General features: G+C 43.2%; 1 protein-coding gene across 4 annotated transcripts in view; it reads left to right on the forward strand.

Annotated features, from left to right (window-relative positions):
* The window catches only part of Abhd3 (abhydrolase domain containing 3, phospholipase), a 60,698-nt gene that overhangs the window by 21,274 nt on the left and 16,124 nt on the right, over window positions 1-23,300 (forward strand). For all 4 annotated transcript variants that reach the window (XM_038330743.1, XM_038330742.1, XM_038330741.2 and 1 more), the window contains exon 5: window positions 12,913-13,025. In XM_038330743.1, the coding sequence (XP_038186671.1) occupies window positions 12,913-13,025 (113 nt within the window). The remainder of the gene's footprint in view (window positions 1-12,912; window positions 13,026-23,300) is intronic.

Consider the following 23,300-nt stretch of genomic DNA (forward strand, 5'->3'; position numbering starts at 1 on the left):
GACAGAAAATTAGGTAGGCGGAGTAGACAGAACAGAATTGTGGGAACAAGGAAGCAGAGTTGGGGAGACACTTCAGGCAGTCGCCATAGTGAGTCTCCATGCTTCTCCTCTCCGAGATGGACGCAGGTTAAGATCTCTCCTGGTAAGCCACACCTCGTGGTGCTACACAGATTACTAAATATGGGTTAAAGGAAGATGTGAGAATTAACCAATAAGAGGCTACAGATAATGGGCCAGGCAGTATTTAAAAGAATACAGTTTCCGTGTAATTATTTTGGGCAAAGCTAGCCGGGTGGCGGGCGGGACACAGCCCCGCCGCTCGCTTCCTTCTACACCACATCACCTCCCTTTTCCTGTTTAAATAAAAAGAAAGGTTTTAACTTTAGCATAGTAAAATTTTATATAACAAAACAGTTATCAAGCAATAATTACAGTTACAATATTTATATCTACTTTATCTTTTATCATAACTAAGGAAAGCTCTATAACTGTTTATGCTTCAGCTTCATCAAGACCCCAGAAGGATATAATATTACCTAAGTAAACAAGAAGTGCATTGTAAGCAACTTCATAAACTCTAGAAATGACAGAGACATCTCACTGCCTGAACAGTCACCCAAAGTTCTTCTGTATCATTGGGGCATCCATCATCAGCCTACAGGCCCGTAGTATCCAGCAGACTTTTCCATGAAGCACGAAATTTCAAAGACAGTTCCATCTATATTGGCAGTTTGTCAGACACTTTTTTCTGTGTCCTGCAGAATGTCTGGCAGTCTCTTTCATGAAGCAGGAATCCCGAAGGATCATCTCACCTTTAAGCAAGTTCAGCAGTCATTTCTCTGTGGGTCCTGCATACCTAGTTCATGAAGCAGTCCAGGAAAGAGCAGTTTCTTGCCCAGATGGCTAACAAACTCCATAAAGAGCCACTTTGATGCCCATCATCCTCTTGAAGTAATTGGTACTGCCAGGAGCAGATGTGTCTCACTGTCATGAAAAGTCTTAAGCTCTTAAAACATTTTAAATGCCCTATTCTGAAGTGAAAGATTTGAAGAATACCTGTCTAACTGATATATATCTGTGTACATCTAGAAAATCTAACTAACATGACTACAGACTTGACTATTATAGATGATTATCTATTAACCTATATTTCTTAATTATACATTACATTTTTAAATGAACTGCACAATCACAATACCTTAATCAAGAGCAGAAATATTATATATATACATACATATACACACACAGTATAACAAAATTGACCTTAAATTTGTATCAGTAAATTCAGATCCATACTCATGCAAATCTCTATAGCATATCCCTCTTTAAATGTAAACAAACATTTATAGACAATATTTGGGAATATGGGCATAGTTCTGTCTAACCTTTTTCCTGCTGTTTATTGGGCAAAGTAATTTTTGGGGGTGTTCATGGAGTCTTGGTCCATCAAACCACATTAGTCTAAAGGATCCAACAGGTTCTCATCCTCTGTGGGAACAAAAGAAGAACCTCTTTTCCAAAACAACAATTCCTTAGACCCAAATTCTGAAGTCAAGATACCTTTATAATATACATGCTGGTTTAGATTAGCAGCACATACAATGAAATATCTCATGTACTTAGCTTTTTCACAGTTTAAAAAATTTCAAAGAAAACACAGTAATATACATAATCCAGACTCTCTGTGAACTTTCCAGCTTTACGTGGCTTGTTTTTACTCTATTACTTTTGAATATTCATTTTATTATCTTTACTCCTTTAATTTATTACTCTCTGTACTCTCTTTAAAGAATTTATTTTTTAAAAAAATCATTTACATCTTTTTATATCTCTCTGTACTCTTTTTCTTCTCTCTCCCAAGCCTACATACATTTATCCAACATTGTGACCCATTTAGAGGTCTTTTATGTCTGAATCTGTCCTATTGTGTATCTGTAATTCTTTACTGTCCAGGAGTTCTTCTTAAAATGGTAAGCGCTTCATAAAAATTTAAGCAGCGGCCGGGCGGTGGTGGCGCACGCCTTTAATCCCAGCACTTTAATCCCAGGAGGCAGAGGCAAGTGGATCTCTGTGAGTTCAAGGCCAGCCTGGTCTACAAGAGCTAGTTCCAGGACAGGCTCTAGAAACTACAGGGAAACCCTGTCTCAAAAAAAAACAAACAAACAAACAAAAAAAAAATTTAAGCAGCGCTATTGCTAGGGGTAATGCAGCACTGCCTGCTTGCCCCGCCCAGCCCAGCATGGTGGAGCTGTTTGCTGCCTCTGAGAGCAATGCTCCTAGCCCTACCTTTAGGCACACAGCCAGTCTATGTTGCCATTAAGCAAGTTGTGGCAGTCTGCTCTCAAAATCCATTTAAATGCTCCATAGCCAGACCTCCTGACAAAGAGTTAGAGTTTGTGCTGGCAGCATGGCCCAGGAAGCCAGCATTTCAAAACCATGCAGCTTTTTTTTTTTTTTCTGCTACCGCTGAATCAGGAAAACTTCTCTTAAAGGAGCTGTGGCACACAACCAGCAAACAGCAAGAAGCTGTGTTATTCTTATTGACTAACTCTTAACATCTTGATTTAACCCATCTTCATTAATCTGTGCATCACCATGAGGTTGTGGCCTACCAGCAAAGTTTCAGCATGTCTGTCTCCGGTGGCAGCTCCACAGCTTCTCCTGTCTCTGCCTCCTTTCTCCCAGCATTCAGCTTAGTTTTCCCCACCTACCTAAGTTCTGCCTTATCAACAGGCAAAGACAGTTTCTTTATTCACCAATGGTAATCACAGCATACAGAGGGAAATCCCACATCAAAAAAGCAGAAAAGAGATTTAGTCTTGTCATGATATACACTGGCTGTGTGTTGTATTCATATTTACAGGCAGGTTTTACAAAGAAGTAATATTATTATATCATTTTAAATTAAATCATGTTTTTCTCCTCTGACTCCTAGTTAGTTCTTTCACATTGCTGCCGCATTTGATAAGTAAACCTGTAGGATGAGTCAGGCATAGTGGCTGTGTCTTTGTTCTCGGCTGTCTGGGAAGCTAAAGTAGGAGGATTGCTTGAGCTCAGGAATTCAAGGCCAACTTGGGCAACACAGTGAGATCTGAAGGGAACAGCATGCTGCAAGCCATGGTCCCGCAGAGTGAGAGACAAGGATCTGCTGTGATGAAGCAATAGAGTGGATTGTACAAATTAATGGGGCCTGCCTGCCCTTCTCAGAAGGTTCACTTGCAATGAAGTAAACATGTAGTTCATTGCCAAGTGTGACTTCGGCAAGTTCTGCTAAGCTAGAAAAGACAGCAAATGGGTAACCAGTTTTCCTGGAAGGCGTGGGAAGTCTCATGATAGTCACCTTCTTAGTTGCATATTTAAGGCTGTGACATTGAACCCACAAGAGGTTGTCACAGTAGATCAAGAAAGCTATTAGTTGTGGCTGGATAATGATGGTGGTAATTCTGAATAATATTTTTGAGTCCTTAGGATGTACCACTTATGTCTTTTATTTATCTTCGGGAGTAGAGTCAACCCAGTGATCTAGGGAAATTGAGCTGTGGTCATTCCCATCTTCCACATGAAGAAAGTGAGACATGGGGAGAATAGGACCCAGAGACGGGGCTCTGGCATGTACCTATGTTGGGGAGGACCGATAGGATAAGTTCCCCTTACTCTTCATAAAGTAGCAGAGATTCTTCTAGAAGCATGGGCTCGGTTTTAACAAACTGTGTGATAATCCTAAGAAGCTTAGTACTGCATTATCACTCTTTGGAAGCAGGAGTATGATTTGATCATGGTCCTGGTGCAGAGCCATGGAGGTGATAGAAATGGAGCTCAGGCAGAAGCTGGAGCTCAGGCGGAAGCCTGAGGCCGTACCAAAGACGCGCGCAGAGTTTGAAGTTTGAAAACATGCGGGTTAGATAGAGAGGGGAAATGGGGATGAGTAGCTTCATGGGCTGGAAAATTATTAGTGTGTTTTATTATTGGGGGGTCGTGTGGGGGTCAGAGGACAGCTTCCAGAAGTAGTGTGTTTTATTATTGGGAGGTTGTGTGGGGGTCAGAGGCAGCTTCCAGGAGTAGTGTTTTATTATTGGGGGTCAGAGGACAGCTTCCAGGAATAGTGTGTTTTATTATTGGAGGTTATGTGGGGGTCAGAGGACAGCTTCCAAGAGTAGTGTGTTTTATTATTGGGGGTTGTGTGGGGGTCAGAGGACAGCTTCCAGGAGTAGTGTGTTTATTATTGGGGGTCATGTGGGGGTCAGAGGACAGCTTCCAGGAGTAGTGTGTTTTATTATTGGGGGGTCATGTGGGGGTCAGAGGACAGCTTCCAGGAGTAGCTTTTCTCCCTTCCTCATGGGTTTGGGAGGCTGAACACGGGTTATCAGGCTTGCACAGTGGCGCTTCTAACCATTCAGCCATCTCACCAACCCCAGAAAAATACTAATTATATTGTGGGACATGAAGAAGGGAGAGCTAACCCCAGTTTTAGGTTGTCTTACTGGTAGATGCTAATGTTTGTTAAAATGGAAGATCTCAGGGAATTGACAAGACTGGGGGCCAGTGTGGCTCAAACCTACAATCCCAGCACTAGGGAAGTAGCAGGAGAAAGACCACGGTTAAAGGGCTGTCTGGACTGCCTAAGTCCCTGCTACAGAAATGCATGCCGATGGTAAAATGCAAGTGATGGTAAACACTTGGAGTCAGAGCACTCAGGAGATTGACACAGGGAGCTCACTTAGTGCAAAGCCACCCTGCACTACATAATAAAAACTATATCAAAGAGAGAAACAAAAATAGAAAACTACATTGGAAATTGACTTTGAAAGAATGCTGTAACATTCATCCCCAGACCTTTAGGGTGGTTAGTTCTTACAGTGAGGTTATATAGATGAACACTGGTTTTGGCTTTTTAAAAAAAAATTCACTGACTTCTAAGCAAGAGAATAATAATAAGTAACTTGTTCTCTGGGTTTTGTATGTGTTTGGTTTATCCAGATAAATACCTCCCGGAAGTTCTGTTATTAAAGCTGTAGTCTGACAAAGACTACTATAATAAGTCTCAATAATAATAAGTTACATATTCAAGTTTTCTCCTCATCAGTAACAGCTAAGTGACAGGTCAGTTCACCATTTCTGTTTAGCAAAAGACAGTTTTTAAAAAATACTCCTTCACAAGGACATTTGATGTTCACATGGAATTATGAATACAAAAATTTCTTCTAAAATTAAAGATTTTACCATCCCAGGTATAACTGCTACTGTGTTAACTCATTACGTCATTGGGGAACAAGAAGTGCGTATCCAGTCAGTTAATCAGTGTGTGTCCTAGTCAGGGTTTCTGTTGCTGCTACAAAACACCGGGACTAAAAGCAGCTTGGGGAAGAAAGGGTTTGTCTTACACTTCCACTGTGCTGTTCACCACTGAAGGCAGTCAGGACAGGAACTCAAGCAGGGCAGGAACTGGAGGCAGGAGCTGATGCAGAGGCCATGGAGGGGAGCTACTTACTGGCTTCCTCAGCCTGCTCTTTTATAGAACCCAGGACACCAGCCCAGGGATGGCACCACCCACCATCGATCACTAAGAAAATGCCCTGCAGCCCCATCTTATGGAGGTGTTTTCTTAAGTTAGGTTCCCTCCTATCAGATAACTTTAGCTTGTGTCAAGCTGACATAAAACTATCCAGCATGATCGACCCCCTGACAATTTAACACAGAGGCAGGCAGATCTCTGTGAGTTCAAGCCCCGCCTAGAATACAGAGAGATTTCCTGGACAGCCAAGGCTACACAGTGAAACCAGTCTCAAAAAAAAAAAAAAAATCCAACGGTCTTTACAAATTCAAACCATTAAAAATTCAGTCCCTTTAACACAGTCTCTTTTTAAAAATCTCTTTAAAATTTCAAAATCTCTCAGTTGTGGGCTCCAGTTTTTAAAAATTAAAATTAAGTTAAATATTCCTTACTTCAAGAGGGAAGAAACAGGGCACAGTCTGAACAAAGCAAAAGCAAACTCCAGCTGTATATAACCCAATCTCCAAAGTCCAGGAATCACTTACACAGTCTTCTGGGCTCCTCCAAAGGGCTTGGGTCCCATCTCTACAGCATATACAGCTTGTCTTCTAGTACAGCCTTGGCTGCATCTGGAACACAGCTTCTCTGTGCTCTCACTAAACCCTTCCCAGAATCTCGTTGCAGTCATGCTGGTCCCTTCTTAATCACCTCTACTTCCCCACCTCCAGCCGACCGGCAGCGAGTACCCCGAAAAAGAAAAGGTCTCACTCTGGTAGTCCTGGGATCAAGTCAAACACAGCTGATGCTTCAGCCCCAACCAACCAGAACCACAGAATGTTAACTCAAAATAACAGATGCCTAACTTCACCAGCCAGGTCTCCGTCTGCCCTCAACATCCTTATCTCCCATGCTTCTACAGAACAGCTCACTAAGCATTGAACACTCAATGGCGTTTTGCACTAAGTTCCAAAGTTCTTTCACAATCCTCCCCGAAACAATATGGTCAGGTCTGTCACAGCAACACTCCACAATGTGTTAACATGTCAATTATAATACGTTTTGGGTATTAATAAAAGGATATAAGTATAACTATATTTTGGACATTCAGTAAAATAGCTTGTGTTCCAAAAGGACATGATTCTGTGCAGTTTAGCCCAACATCGTGATGCCTAATTGGTGATTAGGTCTAACTTTGGCATTTAGAGCCTTTCTGGTCCTTCTTTCCATCTTAGAGCCATGAATGGTTTCTGTTTCAAGTGTGGAGGAAGTTTTGTGTGTATTTATACTTCTTTTTTTTTTTAAATCAGAACCCAAGGCGAGGCACAGCCTAGAAGTCTTTTTTTTTTAAGATTTATTTATTATGTACACAGTGTTCAGCCTCCATGTATGCCTGCACGCCAGAAGAGGGCGCCAGATCTCATTACAGATGGTTGTGAGCCACCATGTGGGTTGCTGGGAATTGAACTCAGGACCTCCGGAAGAGCAGTCAGTGTTCTTAACCTCTGAGCCATCTCTCCAGCCCCGTATTTATACTTCTTGCTTCAGAAAGGGTTTTAGTGTGCTGAACCCCAGAGGAAGAAAGACCTTAGGTAGGCAGAAAGAAAAGAAGAAAAGAGGAGTCAGCAAAGTCAAACAGGAAGGAACTGTCTCTAGCTGAAATGACCCTAGAAGAACTGGCAACGGTGAAGTCATTTTTAGGGAAGCAGTTTCCCTAGGACAGGAAAGACTGTGGAGGACTAGTGCACACTGGGAATGCACAGGGGCAGTTATGGCCCTGCAGAGGGCCCGGAGGTGGATGTTTCTACCATATTGTCTTCCTTCCTTCTTAGTCTTGCAGGGATGAGGGAAAGCCATGGGACTTCCTCTGAGGAAGTGAGAGCCAGCACCTATTCAGACAAACCAGCCTCAGCGGGCGCAACCTCAGATGTCACTGCAGGGAACTCGGAGTCCTCTGTCCCTACAGATTGGTCTTTAAAGCTAGGGATCCAAGAGGCCAAGCTGTTCACAAACGCTGTGTTATTGCTGCCTACTTCCTAAATTAACCTCAGAACGCAGGGCAGCTGGTCTTGATCGGGTTGTGCCACCTGCTCCTTAGGCACATCCCCGCTCACTCACACTGTTCTGCTCGGTCCAGGAATCTGGCTGCCTTATCAAGTTGGCCTGAAGGCAAAGCTATGGAGCATTTTCTTGATTTCTTTCCTTTTTTTTCTTTTATTTTTTTTGTAATTTTTTTTTTACGGAAAATAGATTCTCCTGTCATACAATACAGGTTCCCCTCCGTCCACTCCTCCCAGTTACCCCTAACACCTCCCCTCCCCCAAAGCCAACCCATTCCCTTTTCAGAAAAGAACAGACCTCCAAAGACAGCAACCAATGAGACAAAACTCCTCACTCAAACCAAGGCTAGACAAGGCAGCCTACGAGAAAGAAAGGAGCGCCAGGAGCAAGCCAGAGAGCAGAGACACACCCACCCCCATTGTTAGGAGTACTGCAAAAACACCAAGCTAACAGCTATATTATACACAGAAGGCTGGTTCAGACCCACGCAAGCCCATGTGAACCCTGCTTTGTTGACTCCACAGGCCATGTTCTCCGAATGTCTTCCATTCCCTCAGACTCTTACAATTTTTCCTTGCCCTCTTCCAAGTGATTCTGCCACCTCCAAGGGAAAGGACCCAATGGCCAATGGAAACCTCCAATTTAGACTCTGTCTGCATAATGTCTAGTTGTGGGTCTCTGTATTTGTTCCCATCTGCTACTAGAGGAAGCCTCTTTGGTAGTGACTAAACAAGGCACTGATCTATGAAAATAATCGAATCTCATTAGGAATTATGGGATTATTTGTAGGAGAGTCTTACTGGCTGATACCATCCCTAGGCTAGTAAGCCTGAGCTGTATAAGAAAGGCAGCTGAATGAGCCAGGGAGCAGCATTCTTTCACGGGTTTTGCTTCAGTTCTTGAGTTAATGTCCTGATTTCCTTCAGTGGTGGACTGTAATCTGGAAGTATAAGTTGAAATCAACCCATTCCTACTCAGAAAGAAAGAGAAATAAATACTTAAATAATTAAGAGGTTTTAGAAATAATACTAGCTTAGCTCTTGTTTGATGAGTGCTTAGCATGAACCCAGGAGCCTTTAAGGTCTGAGATGCTTAATACAGCCCTCAGACGACCGGGAATCCAGGCATGGACATACCACCAGACTACCGGGAATCCAGACATGGACACACCACCAGACTACAGGGAATCCAGACATAGACACACCACCAGACGACCGGGAATCCGGACATGGACACCCCACCAGACTACAGGGAATCCAGACATAGACACACCACCAGACAACCAGAAATCCAGACATGGACACCCCACCAGATGACCAGGAATCCAGACATGGACACACCACCAGACAACCAGGAATCCAGACATGGACACACCACCAGACAACAGGGAATCCAGACATGGACACCCCACCAGACTACGGGGAATCCAGACATGGACACACCACCAGACAACCGGGAATCCAGACATGGACACACTCCACCAGACGATCGGGAATCCAGACATGGACACCCCACCAGATGACCAGGAATCCAGACATGGACACACCATCAGACCCATGTGCTTTTGACACTCAGCAGAGACCTTCTCATTCTTGTCACTGCAGGGTCCTTCCATTCCTGGTCCAGCTCTCGAGAACTCAGCTTCTCATCTTAGACTAGTAACCCTTAACCCTGGCTGCATACCTGGGACCCTCTGGGAAGGACAAGATGCCCTGACCATGAACTCCATCCTTCCCCCTGCAGAGATCCAGTCTCTTTTGGTCTGAGATGCAGTTGGGTGTCTGTATATTTTATTTTTTAAAAAACCAGTCTTTCATTGAGTATCACGTATTCTGCATGCATCAGTCTTCCCGGCCCAGGATCATTTGTGTAGTCCAAAGCCTCTCAGGACTCTGCACTGAAAAGGTCTGAATCACTGGTGCGCTGGTGTGCCTTACATGGACAACTATAGGAGCATGGACTATTCCCATCTGGGACTGTGGCAAGAGGGCACACAGTCACCCCGGTCTCAAAGTTGGTAGGGCTATATCCTGAGACTCTTTATTTCATGGTTAGTTATTTTTTAAAAAGTAATATGCTCTCAGGCAAATTTTGATACTTGGTCATTCTTATACATCCATCTATATCTATAACAAGAGGAACAACTGTATGTTGAAATGCTGATTTTATTCATGGGACATGCTTTTTCTTTACTGACTCCTTGATAAATTCATATTCCAAAACTAAAATCAGTTTTCTTATGAACAGTGTGGGCAGTTCAGCAGGAACTGGACAGGGGACAGGTATAGTTTTAAGGCATCACATTGTGGAGATGGATTGAAGAACAGGGTTAGTCCTGTTAGAAGAAACACTCCTTTTGGTGGGCAAATTCACATAAGAATCACAGAGTTGTGATGTGGGATTCCCCTCTGCATGCTGTGAATATCATTGGTCAATAAAGAAACCACCTTGGCCTGTTGATAGGGTAGGCAGGGAAAACTAAACTGAATGCTGGGAGAAAGGAGGCAGAGTCAGAGAGAGAAGCCATGTAGTCCCGCCAGAGACAAATGCCAGACAGAACTTTACCCAGTAAGCCACAGCCACGTGGCGATACACAAATTACTAGAAATGGGTTAAATTAATATGTAAGAGTTACCTAATAAGAAGCTAGAACTAATGGGCCAAGCAGTGATTTAATTAATACAGTTTCTGTGTGATTATTTCGGGCCTAAGCGACCAGGATCTAACTAGTGGCCTCCTTACAACAGAGTTGCTTTAAATAGAATCATTAAATAATTGCATACAGATCATAGACCTTGAGTGAGTTCTGTAAAATTCAATATTCTAAGTTCCAGGCAGAAAACTAAAAATCCCAGGTACCCTGATTCAATATTAGAAGTGTATCTGAGCAGTGGTGGCACATGCCTTTAATTCCTTGAGGCAGAACTGGTGGATCTCTGTGAGTTCAAAGCCAGCCTGGTCTACAGAGTGAGTTTCAGGACAGCCAGGGCTGGTACACAGAGAAGTCCTGTCTTGAAAACCAAACAAAAAGTGTGCTATGTCCAGCTCAGAGAGAAAAAGTTTCTGAGTCGTGGGTTGGTTCTTCTGCAGATGAGCACACCTGTTCCTCCCTGAGTAACTGTGCACCCTCTGGAATCTCAGTGCTTGACATGTAGTCTACTTTCTGCCATTTTGTTCCCTGTGGAAAATTACTCAACTTTTCTGAGCCTCCTTTTCTTCATGTGTAAATGAGGAACTAGGTGACATCTATGGTACTTTTTGATGCTAAGATTCTGAGTCTAGAATTTTCCATGGGGCATTTTTTTTATCTTTTTAACTATGTGTATATGTGTGTACGCCTGTGTCCCCACAGGTGCATACATACTTCACTCAAAGTCTGGGAAACGGGAGTGAAAAAACCCCAAATTCATGGCTATATGGTAAGAGTAGATTCACGTATAATACAAATGTCAAGTAGGAATGATTTTGTCGCATAAATTCTCCTAACAAACTTTGTAGTTATCACAAATGAACGTGGTAAACGTTCTTTTTTTGACACCGTTGGGTTTTTCACTCTACAAGTGCATTTAAAATGTTATCAGAGCTGTCAATCTTTCCATTCCATTTCCTCACATACAAAGAGATATAAAATGGCCTCCCTCAGGCTTCAGTGGGCACACGAACCCTTTTCCAGTATAAATTCTGTGAGGGTGGCATTTGTCTTTAAAGTATTTCATACTCATGCTTTTCAAAAAGATGATAGTAGTTAAAAAGCAGTGATTTGGGGATGAACTTAATTAGGTGGATCATAAAAACTGTAATTTCCTACAGCTGCTCATTAATGCTTGAATGGGAGGTGAGATATAAGCTTCCTAGTGTGGTTGTGGCTTATCAGAATATTAAAATCAGGTAGTGTGGGTAACGAGTTCCAGTGTTTGTATCATTGCTTCACTATGTATTATTGTATTATTACTATTGAGTCACTATATAGTTGAGTGTCAACTTGTTTGACCTCACAGTGTGGACTCAGTATATTCTTTAGAGGCCTGGTCCCTCTTCCCAGGTCCCAAATGAAGCATCCATTACCTGCCATAAACAATGCCCCTACTGATGAATTTCACATGGAGACCATAATAAGCTTAACATAATTTAAGATTTTAAGTGTATTACTGAAGCACGTCTGGGACTGAATGGATACAGTATCTTAATAGAAAACATTTAATAAGTCAGATTTTATATTGCATTGTCTAGACAGAGGTGGCTTTTTTATTGTTTTTATTGAGCTGTACATTTTTCTCTGCTCCCCTCCCCTTCTACCCTCTCCCATGGTCCCCATGCTCCCAATTTACTCAGGAGATCTTGTCTCTTTCTACTTCCCATGTAGATTAGATCCATGTATGTCTCTCTTAGGGTCCTCATTGTTGTCTAGGTTCTCTGGAATTGTGATTTGTAGGCTGGTTTTCTTTGCTTTATGACTAAAAACCACTTATAAGTGAGTACATATCATATTTGTCTTTCTGGGTCTGGGTTACCTCACTCAATATGATGTTTTCTAGATTCATCCATTTGCCTGCCAATTTCAAGATGTTGTTATTTTTTCTGCTGTGTGTTATTTTTTCTCCATGGTGTAAATGTAACAACTTTACACAAAGGTGGCATTTGGAAACCTCTCTTCTTCATTTTGGGGCAGACAGCACCCAAGGTGGAGGAAACAGTTCCCTGATAAGAAACTAGCCATGGTTTTAGCTCCCTGCCCAGCTCTGCCAGGGTCTCACTGTGTAGCTCATGCTAGCCTGGAACTCACCAAAGATCCACCAAATATGCCTTTTACATGCTAGGATTAAAAATATACACCATCATGCCCAGAATGCCCTAGATTTAACCTTTTTATAGCATTATTTAAAAAATCTTTTTTGCTTGCTTTTTTTAATAAAAAAATTATTTTTTCCTTTTAAGAAACATACATTATTTTTTCTATACAGTGTAATTCTCTGCATTTTTTTCTCACAAATGTACATGTTTGCATCTGTTTTAATTGCAGGCATTTGTACAAAGCTAGTCCCATTCATATCAAGTTTGCCTTGCACGTTCGAAGTCTTTTTTTTTTTTTTTTTGCGGGTTGGGGGTCATTGAGACAGGGTTTCTCTGTAGCTTTGGAGCCTGTCCTGGAACTCTTGTAGACCCGGCTGGCCTCGAACTCACAGAGATCCACCTGCCTCTGCCTCCCAAGTGCTGGGATTAAAGGCGTGTTCCATTACACTGCGAGCCCCAGAGCAAGATTATTTTTTATATTTGTGACTTGTTGCTTGTTTTTTTTAACTAAATATTTCTACTCTCTACAAATTATGCCCCTCATATTTTAACAATAATGCCCTCTTGTTCAGACACCACGGACTTACTGTTGTGCCAACACTGAAGACCTGGAGACAGTCATCCACCATGTCCACAGCCTCTACCCTGTGGCCCCATTGCTGGCAGCAGGCGTGTCAATGGGAGGGTAAGGACTTCTCTAAAATTCTGGAGAGTGGAGCAGTCCTCAGGACTGGCTCTCTCTCTCTCTCTCTCTCTCTCTCTCTCTCTCTCTCTCTCTCTCTCTCTCTCTCTCTCTCTCTCCTACAAGCAAAGGGAGCAGTCCTCACAGCTCTCTCAACACTGAACCATGACTGTCTGAGTCATGTGTGGCAGAAGGAATCAACTCAGGCCGACTTTAACATTTTCCTGGGTTCTGTGAGTCCTCCATGGGAAGCAGTCAGGTGAACTTGATTTTGTTATTCCCTACTCCAGGTGCTATTAAGCTAAGATGGTTGGTTTATGCACTTGCCCCTAAATTGGAGTTTATTTGGGACTTTTTGAAGTGTATGTATGTTTGTCTGTGCATGTATATGCTATGCTGGGGGTGGATGCCTGAGAAGACCAGGCGATGGCATTGGATCCCTTGGAGCGTGTTGTAATTTGAAAAAAGCTGCACGTGAGAGAAAGATGCCATGCGACAGAGCTCAGGTCTCAAGGTAGGGTTTTTATTGGGAGAAAGTGAATGGGAAAAGGAGGGGAGGGGAAGGGAAGACCAGCCTCTGGGGACGGAAGAAGAAGAGAGGGAGAGAAAGAGAGGGAGAGAGGAGAGAGAGAGAGAGAGAGAGAGAGAGAGAGAGAGAGAGAGAGAGAGAGAGAGAGAGAGAGAGGAAGTGGACAGGGAACCTAGTGATTGTGCACATGAGGAGCTCTTAGTGGCAGCAGCTGAGGACTTATCCTGTCCCCAAGGTCAGGCCAGTGCAGATGCCTGGATACTAAGGGAGCTGGAGTTGCAAGTGTTTTTGGGCAGCCTGCTGTGAGTGCTGGGAACTGAGCTCTGGTCCTGATGGAGCATCGCCAGCCCCTTTCTGGAACTCTCTCTTGCCACACTTATATTTGAGTGATGTCTGACACTAAAAACTGTTTGTTGAGTGTGGGGGTGTGTGTGGCTGTGTATATATAGAGAGAGCTCACTTAAAGAAATTTAAAGGTTATTATCTAGTATTTTCCTATACTTTAGATCCCCTCACCATTGTTCATGCTTACTTTTATTTTGTTTTTCATGACAGAGTTTCTCTGTGTAACAGTTCTGGCTGTCCTGGAACTTGTTCTGTAGACCAGACTGCTCCCGAACTCACTGAGATCCTCCTGCCTCTGCCTCCCAAGTGCTGTATTAAAGGAGTGTGCCTCCACCACTGGGCCTTACTTTTTTTTGTTATTATGTATACAGTAGTCTGCCTGCATTTGTGCCTGCAGACCAGAAGAGGGCACCAGATTTCATTGTAGATGGTTGCAAGCTGTCATGTGGTGCTGGGAACTGAACTCATAACCTCTGGAAAAGCAGTCAGTGCGTTAACTGCTGAGCCGTCTCTCCAGCCCCTCATGCTTACTTTTTTAAAAATTTATTTATTCATTTTTTACATACCAATCCCAATCCCCCCTCCTTCCTTTCCTCCCGTTTCCCCCACTTCTCCCACCCCACCTCCCATCAACTCCTCAGAGAGGTTAAGGCCTACCCTGGGAAGTCAACTAGTACTGTCCTGTGCCCCCTTTGGGGCAGGACCAAGGTGTCATCACCCTTCCTCCACCACAGCCCCCCCCCCCCGTGTCTAGGCTAAGCAAGGTATCTCTACATAGAGAATGGGTTCATGCATAAGAGTTCGATCCTGGCCTCACTGCCAGTGGCCCCATATACTGCCCAAGCTACACCTTTGTCACCTGTATCCAGGGGGCTTAATTCAGTCCTATGCAGGTTCCCCAGTTGTGAGTCAGAGTCCGTGCCAAGCTTACCTTTTTTTAAAAGATTTATTTATTTATTTATTTATTCATTTATTTATTATACAATGTTACTCCTGCATGAATACCTCCATGCAAGAAGAGGGCACCCGATCTTACTACAGATGGTTATGAGCCACCACATGGTTGCTGGGAATTGAAGTCAGGACCTCTGGAAGAGCAGCCAGTGCTCTTAACCTCTGAACCATCTCTCCAGCCCCCAAGCTTACTTTTTAACTTAATTATTTAATTCATTTTTTATAGTGCTGGGGCTTGAATCTACTAGGATCAATGCATGTTAGGCAAACACTTTACCACTGAGCCAAACTATTTTATTTCATTTCTCTTAAGTTTTATCTACTGAAAGATTCTCTTTTGCAAATCTTGGTTTTTCTTATCTGCAGAATAAATTATCAAAAAAGTAGAAATCTGTATGTTGTTGGATTTTCCTTTACTCTTGCCACACATTGGAATACCAATTTTTTTTTTTTTTTTTTTGCTTTCTTTGGCTTTGGGGGCTCCACCCAGCTCTCAATGGATCACACGTGGAGGCTTATTCTCTCCTAAGCCAGGCCTTAACTTGGCTTGTTTCTAGCCAGTTTTTCTTAAATTAGCCTTTTGCCTCTGGGCTTTCTCCTTTTCTTACTTCTGCATATCTTACTTTCCCTTTTCCTAGCTGGCTGCTGACTGATCCTTAATGTCCTCTCTCCTTGTTCTCTTGCTCCTTTCTTCTGTTTGTCCTCTCTGCCTGCCAGCCCCGTCTAGCCTTGCTCCTGCCTTGCTGTTGGCCATTCAGTTCTTTATTAGACCATCAGGTGTTTTACACAGGCAAAGAATCACAGCTGCACAAAAACAAATGCAGCATAAACAAAGTAACACACCTTAAAATAATTTTCTGCAATATATATATATTGCATATATATTATTGCATATATATAACTATATATATACATATATATATATATATATAACTATAGACATTTTCCCCCACCAAACCTTACAAGATAAATGCTATTTATCTCCTTTTCATTAGAATATTTTACCATACATATATTTTATTCCACATGATTGGTACTCAGGCACACTAAATGACCATTCACCTTTATTTGAAAAGCTGATTATGAGAGACTAGAGAGATGTATCAGCAATTAAGAACACTTGCTATTCTTTTTTTTTTCCTTTTTTTTTATTTTTTTTATATTTAAAAATTTCCATCTCCTTCCCTCCTCCTCCCCCCTCCCTCCCCTCCTCCTCCCCCTTCCCTCCCCTCCTTCTCCCCCTTCCCTCCCCTCCCCTCCACCCATACCTCCCCTCCCTCCCTCTCAAGGCCAAGGAGCCATCAGGGTTCCCCACTCTATGCTAAGACCAAGGTCTTCCCAACTCCCCCCAGGTCCAGGAAGGTGATCGACCAAGCTGAGAAGGCTCCCACAGAGCCCGTCCATGAATAACAATCAGAGCCCAGAGCCATTGTCCTTTGCTTCTCAGTCAGCCCGCTCTGTTGGCCACACTCAGAGAGACGGGTTTGGTCGCATGATCCATCAGTCCCATTCCAACTGGAGTTGGTGATCTCCCATTAGTTCTGTCCCACCGTTTCCATGAGTGAACGCACCCCTCTCGTTCCTGACTTTCTCCCTCATGTTCTCGCTCCTTCTTCTCCTCATCGGGACTTTGGGAGCTCAGTCCAGTGCTCCAATGTGGGGCTCAGTCACCTTCCCCATCTGTCGCCAGCTGGAGGTTCCCTCACGGTCCTGACTTTCTTTCTCATGTTCTCTCTCCTTCTACTCCTCATCAGGACCTTGGGAGCTCAGTCCGGTGCTCCAATGTGGGGCTCTGTCATTTTCTTCATCTATCGTCAGGTGGAGGTTCTATGGTGATATGCAAAAAATTCATCAGTATGGCTATAGGAACTGGCCTTTTCAGGCTCCCTCTCCTCAGCTGCCCAAGGAACTAACTGGGGGCGTCTCCCTGGAAACCTGGGAACCCCTCTAGGGTCAAGTCTCTTGACAACCCTCAGGTAGCTCCTTAAATTAAGATATATGCTTCCCTGCTCTCATATCCACCCTTCCTATATCCCAAGCACCCCATTCCTCCGAGCTCCCCCCGCTCTCCCCTTCAAACTTTTCTCTCCCCATCTTCCCTTGGCCCAGTCTTGCCCAACCCTCAAGTTCCCAATTTTGCCTGGCGATCGTGTCTACTTCCAATATCCAGGAGGATTACTATATCTCTTTTTGGGAGTTCACCTTCTTATTATCTTCTCAAGGATCCCAAATTTATAGGCTCGATGTCCTTTAATTATGGCTAGAAACCGATAATGAGTGAGTACATCCCATGTTCATCTTTATGGGTCTGGGTTACCTCACTCAGAATAGTGTTTTCTATTTCCATCCATTTGCCTGCAAAATTCAAGATGTCATTGTTTTTTACCGCTGAGTAGTATTCTAGCATGTATATATTCCACAGTTTCTTCATCCATTCTTCCACTGAAGGGCGTCTAGGCTGTCTCCAGGATCTGGCTATTACAAATAATGCTGCTATGAACATAGATGAGCATATGCTTTTGTTGTATGATTGGGCATCTCTTGGGTAGATTCACAATAGTGGAATTGCTGGGTCCTGGGGTACGTTGATCCCAAATTTCCTGAGAAACCGCCACACTGCTTTCCAAAGTGGTTGCACAAGTTTGCATTCCCACCAGCAATGGATGAGTGTGCCCCTTACCCCACAACCTCTCCAGCAAAGGTTATTATTGGTGTTTTGGATTTTAGCCAATCTGACAGGTGTAAGATGATATCTCAAAGTTGTTTTGATTTGCATTTCCCTGATAGCTAGGGAGGTTGAGCATGACCTTAAGTGTCTTTTGGCCATTCGAACTTCTTCTGTTGAGAATTCTCTGTTCAGTTCAGCGCCCCATTTTTTAATTGGGTTAATTGGCATTTTACCGTCTAGTCTCTTGAGTTCCTTATATATTTTAGAGATCAGACCTTTGTCAGTTGCAGGGTTGGTGAAGATCTTTTCCCAGTCAGTAGGCTGCCTTTGTGTCTTAGTGACAATGTCCTTTGCTTTAACAGAAGCTGCTCAACTTCAGGAGGTCCCATTTATTCAATGTTGCCCTTAAAGTCTGTGCAGCTGGGGTTATGCATAGGAAACGGTTCCCTGTGCCCATTTGTTGTAGAGTACTTCCCACTTTCTCCTCTATCAAGCTCAATGTGTTCAAATTAATATTGAGGTCTTTAATCAATTTGGACTTGAGTTTTGTGCATGGTGATAGATAAGGATCTACTTTCATTCTTCTACAGGTTGACATCCAGTTATGCCAGCACCATTTGTTGAAGATGCCCTCTTTCTTCCATTGTGTACTTTTGGCTCCTTTATCAAAAATCAGGTGTTCATAGGTTTGTGGTTTAAGATCCGGGTCTTCTATACGCTTCCATTGGTCAACTTCTCTGTTTTTATGCCAATACCAAGCCGTTTTCAATACTGTAGCTTTGTAATAGAGTTTGAAGTCAGGGGTGGTAATGCCTCCAGAAGAACCTTTATTGTATAAGATTTTTTTGGGCTATCCTGGGTTTCTTGTTTTTCCATATAAAGTTGATTATTGTCCTCTCAATCTCTGTGAAGAATTTTAATGGGAGCTTGATTGGGATTGCATTGAATCTATAGATTGCTTTTGGTAGAATTGCCATTTTTACTATGTTGATCCTCCCAATCCACGAGCAGGGGAGATCCTTCCATTTTCTGGTATCCTCTTCAATTTCTTTCTTCAAAGACTTAAAGTTCTTGTCAAATAAATCCTTCACTTCCTTGGTTAGCGATACTCCCAGATATCTTATGCTATTTGTGGCTATTGTGAGAGGTGATACTTCTCTGATTACCCTCTCTGCTTCCTTATCCTTTGTGTATAAAAAGGCGACTGATTTTTTGGAGTTGATCTTGTATCCTGCCACGTTACTGAAGGAGTTTATCAGCTGTAGGAGTTCTTTGGTGGAGTTTTTGGGGTCGCTTATGTATACTATCATATCATCTGCAAATAATGAAAGTTTAACTTCTTCCTTTCCAAATTGAATCCCCTTGATTCCCTTATGTTGTCTTATTGCTATTGCTAGAACTTCAAGCACTATATTGAAGAGATAAGGAGAGAGTGGACAGCCTTGTCGTGTTCCTGAATTTAGTGGGATAGCCTTGAGTTTCTCTCCGTTTAATTTGATGTTAGCTGTCGGCTTGCTGTAAATAGCTTTTATTATATTTAGGAATGACCCTTGTATCCCTAATCTCTCCAAGACCTTTATCATAAAAGGGTGCTGAATTTTGTCAAATGCTTTTTCAGCATCTAATGAGATGACCATATGGTTTTTTTCCTTCAGTTTGTTTATATGATGGATTACATTAATAGATTTTCGTATGTTGAACCAGCCCTGCATCTCTGGGATGAAGCCTACTTGATCGTAATGGATAATTTTTCTAATGTGTTCTTGGATTCGGTTTGCCAGTATTTTATTGAGAATTTTTGCGTCAATGTTCATGAGTGAGATTGGCCTGTAATTCTCTTTCTTGGTTGAGTCTTTGTGTGGTTTAGGTATCAGGGTAACTGTAGCTTCATAGAAGGAATTTGGCAGTGACTCTTGTGTTTCTATATTATGAAATACCTTAAGGAGTATAGGTATTAGGTCTTCTTGGAAGTTCTGGTAGAATTCCGCATTGAAACCATCTGGTCCTGGGCTCTTTTTGGTAGGGAGGTTTCTGATAACAGTTTCTAATTCTTCGCGACTAACAGGACGATTTAGAGCATTTACCTGGTCCTGGTTTAACTTTGGTATATGGTATTTATCTAAAAAACTGTCCATTTCTTTTACATTTTCCAATTTTGTGGCATACAGGCTTTTGTAGTAAGATCTAATGATTTTCTGAATTTCCTCTGTGTCTGTGGTTATGTCCCCCTTTTCATTTCTGATCTTGTTAATTTGCGTGTTCTCCCTCTGCCGTTTGATTAGTTTGGCTAAGGGTTTGTCAATCTTGTTGATTTTCTCCAGGAACCAGCTTCTTGTTTCATTGATTCTTTGGATTGTTTTCTGTGTTTTTATTTTGTTGATTTCTGCCCTCAATTTGATTATTTCCAGTCTTCTACTTCTCCTAGGTGAGTCTGCTTCTTTTTTTTCCAGAGCTTTCAGGTGTGCTGTTAAGTCACCAATGAGCGCTTTCTCCGTTTTCTTTAAGTGGGCACCTAGTGCTATGAACTTTCCTCTTAGCACTGCTTTCATTGTGTCCCATAGGTTTGAGTATGTTGTGTCTTTGTTTTCATTAAATTCAAGAAAGACTTTAATTTCTTTCTTTATTTCTTCCTTGACCCAGGTGTGGGTCAGTAGTTGACTGTTCAGTTTCCATGAGTTTGTGGGTTTTCTGGGGGTAGCATTGTTGTTGAATTCTAATTTTAATCCATGGTGATCCGATAAGACACAGGTGGTTACTAATATTTTTTTGTAACTGTGGAAGTTTGCTTTGTTACCAAGTATATGGTCAATTTTCGAAAAGGTTCCATGAGCCGCAGAGAAGAAGGTATATTCTTTCCTATTTGGGTGGAATGTTCTATAGATGTCTGTTAAGTCCATTTGGTTCATTACCTCCATTAAGTCTTTCAATTCTCTGTTAGGTTTCTGTCTGATTGACCTGTCCATTGGTGAGAGAGGAGTGTTGAAGTCTCCAACTATTAGTGTGTGTGGTTTGATGGCTGCCTTGAGTTCTAGAAGTGTTTCTTTTACATAAGTGGGAGCTTTTATATTAGGGGCATAGATATTCAGGATTGAGACTTCATTCTGATGGATTTTTCCTGTTATGAGTATAAAGTGTCCCTTTCCATCTCTTCTGATTGATTTTAGTTTGAAGTCAACTTTGTTGGAAATTAGTATGGCCACACCCGCTTGTTTCTTAGGGCCATTTGCTTGATAAACCTTTTCCCAACCCTTTACTCTGAGTAGATGTCTGTCTTTGTGGTTGAGGTGTGTTTCTTGTAAACAGCAAAATGTTGGATTCTGTTTTCGTATCCAGTCTCTTAGCCTGTGCCTTTTTATTGGTGAATTGAGTCCATTGATATTAAGTGATATTAATGACCAGTGGTTGTTAACTTCAGTCATTTTTAGTAGTAGAGTTTGTGTGTTTCCCTTCTTCTAGTTGTGCTGGTGAAGGGTCGCTAGATGCCTGAGTTATTGTCGGCGTTGTTGGACTCCTTGGTTTGTGATTTTCCTTCTATTACTTTCTGCAAGGCTGGATTTGTGGCTGCGTATTGTTTAAATCTGTTTTTGTCCTGGAATATCTTGTTTTCTCCATCAATGGTGAATGCAAGCTTTGCTGGGTATAATAGTCTAGGCTTGCATCCATGTTCCCTAAGTGTCTGTAGCACATCTATCCAAGCTCTTCTGGCTTTCATGGTTTCCATTGAGAAATCAGGTGTAATTCTGATAGGTTTCCCTTTATATGTTACTTGACCTTTTTCCTTTGCAGCTCTTAATATCTGTTCTTTATTCTGTATGTTTTGTGTTTTGATTATTATATGGCAGTGGGGATGCTTTCTTTTGATCCAGTCTATTTGGTGTTCTGTAGGCTTCTTGTACCTTCATAGGAACATCCTTCTTTAGGTTGGGGAAGTTTTCTTCTATAATTTTGTTGAATATGTTTTCTGGGCCTTTGAGTTGTAATTCTTCTCCTTCTTCTACCCCAATTATTCTTAGGTTTGGTCTTTTCATGGTGTCCCAGATTTCCTGAATGTTTTGTGTTAAGAATTTGTTAGATTTGTTTAGTTCTTTAATCTGTGAGTTTATTTCCTCTATAGTATCTTCAGAGTCCGAGATTCTTTCTTCCATCTCTTGTATTCGGTTGGAAATACTTGTCTCTGAAGTTTCTGTTCGTTTACTCAGAGTTTCCATTTCCAGTCGTCCCTCAGATTGTGTTTTCTTCAATACCTCCATTTCATTTATCAGGTCTTGTACTGTTTCCCTTACCTGTTTGATTGCTTTTTCTTGTTTTTCTTGTTTTTCTTGGGTATCTTTGAGAGATTTATTTATTTCGTCTACCTTTTTGTTTGTCAACTCCATTTCTTTATGACAGTTTTTTACCTCCTGTTTAAGGTCCTCTATTATTTTCATAAAGTACTGTTTAAGGTCGGATTCTTCTATATCTTCTGGGGTAGGGTGTTCAATTCTTGTTGTTTCGGGATGTCTGGCTTGTGGTGATGTCATGTTGCCTTTCATGTTGTTGGAGGAGCTCCTGCATTGGCGCCTGCCCATCTCTTCCTTCAAAAGGAGCGCGGAGGTGTTTGGTGTCCTGGAGGCCAGGGTCTGACTCCTCTGGGTGGATGGTCAGAGAACAGGAGCAGGACACCTGAGAACACTAGGGAAAGCTTGGGAGACACACAGGGAAGGGAGAAACCGACACAAGCCTGCAGAGGGAAGTGGGGGTAGGGGGTCTGTGTTCTCTTCCAGGGCAGGTTGCCCCAGGGTCCGCATTCACTCACCAGTTCAGATGGAATGTCAGGGCACAGGATCAGGGATTCCAGGCAGCCCAGGGTCGCAGCCCAGACAAAAGGGCCAAGGTGGGGGCAGGGCGGGATGGAATACCACACAGCGAACCTGGCAGCACAATCTAAAGGAGCCCACACCCCTCCACAGGAATCCTCAGACCTGCCTGGAGGCCAGAGTCTGACCCCTTTGGGTGGATGGCCTTAGAACTGGAGCAGGACACCCCAAAGAATGATGGATCCTCTGGCAGACTGTCAGGTCCCCTTGCAGGCCAAGCAGCTCTCAGACAAAGGCCTACCTTGCCCTGGGCAGTCAAATGAAGGAGGGGACCTCCCACCGGCCTGGGTGCACTCACTTCCAGGTCCCCAGAGCCCAAACAGGCTGAGCTGTTGGATTTTGTGGCCCCAAAGACGGGAGGATGAGGCAGGGGGAGGGGGATATTCTGGGTGCAAGCTGGGAAGGGACAGGGAGAAAGAGGCGGTATCCGGGGAGAATAACCCCTGCAGGAAGAGCAGGAAGTGTGCTGGTGGCAGGGGGAGTTGTGGAGAGTCGGTGGTCCCTCTCCGGGCAGCTGCCACGGTTCGGGGACTCACTCCTCACTCACCCCAAAGAATGATGGATCCTCCTGCCGACTGTCAGGTCCCCTTGCAGGCCAAGCAGCTCTCAGACAAAGGCCTACCTTGCTCCGGGCAGTCAAATGAAGGAGGGGACCTCCCACCGGCCTGGGTGCACTCAATTCCAGGTCCCCAGAGCCCAAACAGGCTGAGCTGTGGGATTTTGTGGCCCCAAAGACGGGAGGATGAGGCAGGGGGAGGGGGGGAGGATTCTGGGTGCAAGCTGGGAAGGGACAGGGAGAGAGAGGCGGTATCCGGGGAGAATAACCCCTGCAGGAAGAGCAGGAAGTGTGCTGGTGGCAGGGGGAGTTGTGGAGAGTCGGTGGTCCCTCTCCGGGCAGCTGCCGCAGTTCGGGCACTCACTCCTCA

Source organism: Arvicola amphibius, chromosome 5 (assembly GCF_903992535.2).
Source record: "Arvicola amphibius chromosome 5, mArvAmp1.2, whole genome shotgun sequence".
NCBI lineage: Eukaryota > Metazoa > Chordata > Mammalia > Rodentia > Cricetidae > Arvicola > Arvicola amphibius.